General features: G+C 39.0%; 1 protein-coding gene across 1 annotated transcript; it reads right to left on the reverse strand.

Annotated features, from left to right (window-relative positions):
• Positions 1–2,405: 2,405 nt before the first annotated feature.
• Positions 2,406–5,995, reverse strand: LOC122092709. Its single transcript, XM_042662949.1, has 3 exons — positions 5,464–5,995; positions 3,040–3,245; positions 2,406–2,846 (listed from the first exon to the last, which is right to left on the reverse strand). The coding sequence occupies exons 1-3, from the start codon at positions 5,551–5,553 to the stop codon at positions 2,579–2,581; spliced, it is 564 nt and encodes a 187-aa protein (XP_042518883.1). The 5' UTR covers positions 5,554–5,995; the 3' UTR covers positions 2,406–2,578.
• Positions 5,996–8,619: the final 2,624 nt, after the last annotated feature.

The raw sequence follows: 8,619 nt of genomic DNA on the forward strand, positions 1-8,619 counted from the left end.
TTTTTTGTCACTTTTTTTTTTTTAATTTGACTTTGCCAGTTTTGTCCTTTAGTAATAATATATAATATATTACTTTTCTCGTTTCTTCAAAACAAAATGACTCGAGGAGAAGAAATTGATTTTTATTATTGATGGTACAACCGATCAATTTTTCATAAACGAGGTTCTGATACCATTGAAAAAAAATAAATACGGAACGATTCATGAAGATCGATAAGCATGCACGACAAACACCACAAAAACAAGTTTTAGGCATACATGAATCCATGGCTGAAGAATAAGAACTCATCAATGTCTTCTTATATGCTCCTCGTACAACACGATCAATGTTGGTCTGGTCTACCCTCTTTTCCTTTTGCTTTTGGTCGTTAGCATCGCTTAATGGGTTAGTGATAACTATATATAGGGGTGAGGGTAGGGACCAACCCTGTAATAAAATTAGGGTTTCCTCCCCATTAAGGAAACAATACCTTAGGTCCACACATAGTAATAAATATTTCATACCATTAAGATACCATTAAGATGTGCTAATAGAATCCAATATCTCCATAGAGATCACTTACCAATAATATTGGATTCTTTCTGCTTACTCCATCTTTAGTCAACACCACTAAATCGGTTTTGGAAACAAATCTTTGACTATGCTAACCCACTTAATAGGAAATCTTACATTCTTGGCTACCAAACATAGCCTTAAGGCTCCATTTGTTTTCAAGTAAAAATCCTTTAGAAGGAAAAACTTGCAGATTTTACTTGGAAACAAATAGTCATATTAGTTTATTATATACACAGTATTAAGCTGAAAAACAACTTGATCCTTATGGGTTGAATTCAACTAATGACATGAGTATCTAATAGGGGCAGGATTTTTCATTTACACGAAGGAATTGCAAATGATCATTTCACCCTTCTTGTGCCTGTACGCAAACACCACGCAGCTCAGTAGCCTTCTCCCCCCCCACCCACCCCCCCCCACCCCAACCCACTCCCACCGTCCCACTCCCCCTAACCCCCTTCCCCCAATCCCCCCAACAAAAAAAAAAATGGTTCACTTAGAGTTAAAGATCCAAGACCTCGAAAACTAGCCTTAGCCCACCCAATAAATGGTTTGTTACTTCCCTAAGAGGGCAGCCATATAAATAGTAAATCTGCTCTGTTTTGGTTGATGGCTCCCAACCAAGGGGGCCACTATATCACCTTCTATATCAGTCTGAGGTCTTGGATCTCCTCAGCTTCCAATTCAGCAGCTACTTACTGCTTAGTATAGTCTTATTAAACGTCATTATGTTAAAACTGAAGCCTCGGGTTTGTGACAACAGGACCTGCAAAAAATATCTTTTATGGGTTTGTAGAGACCTGCAAGCATGGTTTTAGTGGGTAAGCCTATGGTACAACAGTTGTACTACTGCAACATGTTGGTCACAAAGTTCAAATCTTGAAAACAGTCTCTCCAATACTCTACAATAGTGGGATCCTCGTGCACAAACATTTGCCTCTGAAGAAATGGGTTTAATGATGTATAAGGATCATTTATTTTTCCCACTTGAAAAGTGTGTGGCAATTTCAGCAATATGGCTATTCCAGGTAATGCTGTTAAATGACCACACAGTAGAATGCAGAATCAAATTTAATTATATATCCTCCCATATATGTCCATACGCTCAACTTCCATGCTTTGAAATTTTAAGGATAGTCTGAAAAATTTCACGGCTTTATTTTTTTATTTGGTGAACTCCATTTGGATTGGAACTCGACATGTGAGCAAGAGACCTATAGGTTTACCTATAACAAAATTTCAGCCGTAACGTAATGCATCATGTGGCATAACTTGGGGTGCTAATGTAGAAATACCCTCTACATCCACTAGTGTAGAGAACCTGCTCATCATTTTTTCAGTGTTACAGTAACTAAACCTGTCCTCTGTTTGAGAAGATGTACCTCATCCACTGGGGGTAACTAGATTATCTCCCCCACTCTCTTACTGTGCCGGCACGCCTGGGTGAGTGAGGTAGGATTAGATTAGAGGGAGGGGGACTGCAAACGTACGACCACCTGGAGAAAGTGCTCGTAGATCAGCTAACCGTTGTCTATAGACTGGCCCTTCTTGTTGCAGGAATTTTCTGCCTGTCTACTAGTAGCAAACTAATTGTCTTTCCTCACAGGCAAGTACTGTGCAGAAAACAAATTGAAGAAACTAACCATCACCAGCTTTAATCTGAGGGGAAGAAAGCACTTGTAAAAAACTGGAAAGAAAAACTGCCAGGACCATAATCCTTCCATTTTAACAAATAAAATTTGACCAAAACATCTAATATGATGCTTTTATCACCTAAATGAATCTACATTCATGAGATATGATTCAAGTAAACAACCATGAAAAATAGAAGTGGCAAGACGATCAGGCCTTACATGAAAAGAATATATATACGGAATAGAAACTAAGATCAAATACCATATCCAATGAACAAAATTAATCTCCACAAGAAACCCCAAATGAAACTCAAAGTGTGAATCAAACATTATAAATCCAGAGTGCAAACAGTTCCATCCTTAGCTAACTGATGTATCGTATGCTAACTCAGCTGTAGGCTCCCATCCCCACGCCAGTGTCTTTGCCAAAGTTGGTGGTTCTGAACCCATCCTTAGCCTTAGAGTAGCAAACATAGTAGAGTTCAGTGAATATGCCAGTGAATACTACGAAGGCTGCCCCTGCTCCAAAGACTCCTTTTCTCAAGACCTCGCAGGAAAGAGTGTTGCTTCCATCAACAATTGTTCTGTATCTGGTATGGTAGGCATTCCTCACAGAACCCGCAAGCAAGCAAACCTCCGCAATAAAAAATGTCACCCTGAGATGGACAAATCAACATTCTCTTTAATAGTTGGAGAAAAGGGAGGTGAATATTACTGTCATGGAGTAGAAAAATTAAGGCATAAGGAAGATGCAGATCAGACATAGATCAATTTGAAAATTTATCCACCAGAAATATAAGTGCCAACTCCCTAACTTTTATCAAGCATTGCGCCAGCTAAACCACATACCAGCAAGTGATGAAGAGGATAACAGCCCATGCCCTTGAACCACTGGGACTCAGAGCCTTCCCACAGCAGAAGCACCTACTTGCCACCATTATAAGGACTTGGCTAGCCATCAGGAACAAGAATGCACCCACCCCAAAGCCAGTTGCGATGTCCGAGTCATAGACACAGTAGTCATAATTTAGCTCAGAATCAGGGACGATTTTAGCCTGTCAAAGAAGCTGACTGATCAGTTGAGAAATGAGAAATGAGAAATGACATATATGTAAGTGGAAGAAGTGGATGATTCATTCATTTTGATCCCACATCTTACTACATTTTCTTAACAACGTTAAAAGGGGCACCTAAATCTAGTTTTCTTTCCCCAAGCTCCTACATCATAAACCTGGTGAAACAAAGAGAAATGGAAGAAACCATATGGCACTCATCCAATAACATGGAAATCTGGCAACCAAGGACAAAATCGTCTTGGATCTGAAAGTCACAACTCTCTATTCATGTCTCAATTTAAAGCTCAATCATATTTTAGCCTTGTCAATACATCAAATGAGTTTTAAAAAATGACTGAAATGTTTCATATTCAGGCAAAATTTCAATCATTGGGAACAAAGATGAAAAATTCCAAACAGGATGGGCCATATCATTGAAACTTGAGATCGATCATTAAATTTGAAATACGGCCTATTTGAAGGATGCCCCATACATCCAGCAGTAAGGATGGCAACATCAGCCCTCCATATGGCACGAACAACCACCACATGAAGAAGAGAATTTAGGAAACCTCTTCCCATAGAAAGATTATATATCATTTTATACCTTATCTACTGTACATTTTCCCCCCAAAAGTTCATACATATATTCTATTTGCATTATACCTCGTCCAGTCATCCATCCAAGGGTATCAGATCAGGAGAATTGCATGGATCGGATCAGTATCAGTAATTGGCAATCCCTATTCTGGGGCAATCTCGTATCGGTGAATCGGTAAGGAACAAGAGTAAAAAGGTTTAAAAAAACAAAATTTAAATGAAAACCAGGGGTAAAACATCCAATCCGACCCAATTCTGCCTGATCCAGATCCGTATCGGCCGAGACCGACTCCAACTTCTAAAACCTATGATCCATCCCACAAAGATAGTCATGTTTGAAGCTTTTCACAATCCCAAAAGGATTATCTACTTTAAAAACCAAGATACAAAGTTTTGTTGGATCCCCCCTACTTAATCATCCACATTTCACACATTTATTGTATCACTGACAATTTTTTCCCTCTATTACATAAGCCAATGGAAACAAGGTCTGAATTGGTGGGTAATTAATGCATTAACAACAACCTCCTTAAAATGTGGGTTTTTTCAAACAGGATAGTGTGAACACATGAAATTACTAACTACGGCCCAGACCACTGATCTGCTTGAATAGGTCTCAGTTTGAGCTAGACAGCACATTGGTTACTAAACTGTTAGGAACAGAAACACGATATCTATTGCCCTACCATTATGTGTTTAAGATCAATGCATTTGAAACTTGCAAGCGCAACATAGAGGATAAGGGAATTTAACAGTGACACTGAGCCTGTGTAAGACCTGTTTTTTTCAGGCTCAAAATTGTGAAAAAATACTATCTTTCAGAACATTTATCACAAGTTTCCAGGTCTCCTAGTGAACTGGAAATCAGGAACAGAAAAGATTAAAAAAAATCTTAATAAAGAGTAAAAAATCTTATTGCAAAACAGATATTGCTGCAGAAATTAGGAGTTCTTGGGTATTTAAAGTTGGGGTTGAGAAGGGAAACTTTTCTCAGATCCAGAGGAAGAATACATTTGATCTGCTGTAGACATTCCCAAACTGGGGTGTCTGACACTAATAATTACAGACTCCTCGAAACTAAATCTCTGTTCTTACGAATCACTGGAAATGGGTACCTTTCTTCACTTTTTTGTAATCCTATGTTCTTCCAGTCATCCTTAAGCACCTAAAAATTTAGGTGGATTCTGGGCAGTGTAGAGGTGTTCTCACCAGATCTAATGAAGAAATTTCTTTTACTGCTGAGACTGAAAAACGAGGGAATCTGTTCAACTACCATTTAAAATCTGGCACAACTAAAATTTAGATCATGTTTACCTTCGTACCCAACCCAACTGGGTATGCAAAATTTTTCATTTTTACACTATTCTTCTGCTTAATTTCACTAAGAAAGTAAGAAATGGCAACCCACATCGACTGACTGAACACAAGGTAACCATTCCCGGATTCCATGACTCACACATACAAACTAACAGAATTGTTAGGATCTGACGATCTATGAATCTATCCTACCTCTACTTAGAAAACCCAGAAAATAAAAACTAATTGTATTAAGTAAATCAATAAATAAATAAAGTAGAAGAAGAAGAAGAAAGCAGAGGAAGGGTACAAAGACACATACCTTACTCCTACGCTGCTCAGCAGCAACGGCGAGAGCAAAAGCGATGAGATCAAAGACGAAGACGATGATTAAGAGCAATTTGGAAGCCATGAATACCCAGAAGATTGATCCCTACCCTCTCTATCTCTCTCTCTCTCTCTGGGTAACAAAGAGGAGAAGCCCAGTAGCCACAAGACAAATTGGGGGTGGGGGAAAGAGGAGATAAGAGAGAACGGAGTGAAAGTCGCCAACACAACAAAGCAGAAATGAACAGATTAGTGAGGTGGGAATCAGGTGAAAAGGTGTATATAAAGTGAATATCTATATTAATGAAAGGAAAGATGAAGAAAAACACTCGCTATCTGCCAGCAGCCAGCGGGTCAGCAATCAGATCCTCAGCCCACAAAGAAATGTGTTTCGGAAGACCTTGTTTTAATTGTCGGTGAAGCGAAGATAACTCCCAAAAAAAAAGACTAAAAAAGGATTAAAAAAACAAAAGGAGGAGTAAGGAGTGGGGAAGCAAAAAGAAACAGAGAAGTAGAGGCAATTCCGGAACTAACAGCTACGACTAGTACCAAGTACTATTTAATGCTATTTACTCAATTAAGATAACGGGTCTCTTTCAATGGAAATAATGGAGCAAACCCAGGAGAAGAAAGGTCTCTCTCTCTCTCTCTCTCTCTGCCTCTCTGGGCTTTTCACCTCCAGCAAAACAGAGGAGAGGAGAGCAGAGCAACCGCCTAGTGTATGATTCCTTTTTTTTTTTTTTTTTTAATAAGATATGATTCCTATACGGGTATTTGCGAATGCGAATCATTTTGTCTCCAATCTTGCCACACACAGCACGCAAAGAGAGAGGAAAGAGAACATCAATCAATAAATTGCCCAGGAAATATGAACCCAATTAAGTAGATTTGATAGATAGAGAGAGGTACCCACATTACAGTTTTACATGGCTTCTCTCTAATCTCTATCGTTTGATATTTCCATTGATGCTAGGGTAGACGAAATATTGTGTACACAGATCTACGTTTCCACCGGGGGAAAAAATGTATTATATGAAGTACAGTGCAGAGAGCATTAGGTGATTGGTTTAATTCTTCTTTACAGTTGAGACTTGGACTGGTTGGCGGAAGAGAAAAGGACAAGTGAACCGCAAAGAGTGGAGAGAGTTGGGGGACAGCTGAGGAGGCACTTGGAGTCCGGAGGAGGAGATGGAGAAGGGTGTGTGTGGTCCCAAGAGCTTTGTAGTGTAAGAGAGACTTTAATGTTGAAACGAAAGCTGGCCTCGCAAATCACTGCAGGTTTGGTTTGATTTCATCACACATTATCAAGTTCCCACCAAAATTAAATGGACCTTAACACTCATGGACTCTCGTACACTTGCACTTCTCAGACCCTGTACTAGCAAGAGTCTCGTGCACTAAATTACTTTTTTTTTAACATCTTGAACTCTCTAATTTTATTTTCTTTGAAATTAACGACAAGTATTCAAGTTTTCAGTCTCATTAGTTTTGTGGATCTATATTGATCCCACTACTTTATAGACTAGATCATATCAGGATCGAATGAAAATTATTCAACTTCGTTGAAAGTAACAATGCACTAAACACCTCATATAAGTGGCACCAAGAAAATAAGAGGAGTCGAACTCCAAACCATAGACTTCTTGAGGCAAAAATCCCTTATTAACTTGACTATCCCGTGGTATTAACATTCTGGACTCTCTAACCCCACCTTTAGCTTCTATTTTCAGTTTTCATACGACACTCTCCCGTAGTAGTTTATGAGGGGTGTAAAGTTTTTGCTCTTTTTTGTACCAATAATTAACGAGACGAAGAATCTCTCTCTCTCTCTCTCTCTCTCTCTCTCTCTCTCATGTTCTTACTTGAACAGAACTGTCTACTTTTTCCTCTCTCTCATGTTCTTACTTGAACAGAACTGTCTACTTTTTCCTTCTAGATCAATCAAACCGATTATAGGTTGGTTGCCTTCTTGAATAGAACTAACATGGTCTTCATGGATGCATTGCCACAGCCAGTTAACAATTTATTAAAGGGTATAAGTAATGAGAACCTAAAATGATGTAGAAAAAAATAAAAATCGTAAACAAACAATGCAAAAGGATTTACATGGTTTCGATAAGATTGTCTGAGTCTACAATGAGATGAGATCAACTTCACTATAAATGGAGAATATTGTCACATCTTCATACTACTCTCAAATTGATTACAGAGGAAAAACTCTTGCTACAAATTTATAATGAAATCCTATACATGTAATTCACTAAAATAAACATTTAACCTAAAGAATTTCCTCGGGTCCTATCACCCTCAACCCCCACCATGGACCCATTAGTTCACCAAGAACGAAGATGAATGCACAAGATGCACAAGGCAAGCCGATTCTTCCTGCCTGATTCCTCCAAGCTTCAAGATTTATGATCTTTTACCGAACCATCAGAATCAACTCATAAATACAAGCAACGAAATACAAGACACTATGCCCCCAACGAGGGTCCGTGATACCAGAGGCAGGTGTGCCTTTCTCTCCTCTTTCCATCATAGACTTCGACTGGTACCAATAGTCATAGATCTTTCCTGACTACCAATGCGGCCACCTTAAAGTGAGGTGGGTTAATTCTCACCATAACAAAAAAAGTCAATAATAAGAAGTCAAACTATTTACGGATCAGACTTAACATCTGACCCAAGCAAAGTAAGGGAGACGTGAGAAGCAACTAAAGTGCTTCCAACCACAACTTTTATAAATCCTCCTTTCAGTAGAGATATTAATCTTTAGATTATTAGATTAGACTGGAAGAACCCTTTTGATAGCTGCGAAACCAAGCAAACATTATAAAGGCACCTTTAGGGGATCTGGTACTCAGGAAATCCACTCCTAACTTCAAGAATCCGGTACTCAGAATGAAACCCACTCTTAAATTTAAGTGACACATCCTGCAATGCCACTCAGACTTGGGAATATACATACCATTAGAAAAGAGTCAGCGGCTCAGCTGGTCCAAGCTTGAATGCTTGTTGTGATCCACATGCTCCTCTTCATGAAAGAAAGAGGAAAGGAGGGTGGACTCAAATCCTCTCCAGCACGCATTAGATGTCGCCACGAATGTGCACTGAGCACACTTTTGCGCAAGAAAGGATCTAGTTCCAAGGA

Source organism: Macadamia integrifolia, chromosome 11 (assembly GCF_013358625.1).
Source record: "Macadamia integrifolia cultivar HAES 741 chromosome 11, SCU_Mint_v3, whole genome shotgun sequence".
In the NCBI taxonomy this organism is placed as follows: Eukaryota; Viridiplantae; Streptophyta; class Magnoliopsida; order Proteales; family Proteaceae; genus Macadamia; species Macadamia integrifolia.

Coding starts and splice junctions, on each gene's coding strand:
- LOC122092709 (XM_042662949.1), bottom strand. CDS start 5,553: ATGGCTTCCAAATTGCTCTTAATCATCGTCTTCGTCTTTGATCTCATC. Junction 3,246..5,463: donor CTGAGCAGCGTAGGAGTAAG/GTATGTGTCTTT, acceptor CTTCTTTGACAG/GCTAAAATCGTCCCTGATTC. Junction 2,847..3,039: donor ATCCTCTTCATCACTTGCTG/GTATGTGGTTTA, acceptor TGTCCATCTCAG/GGTGACATTTTTTATTGCGG.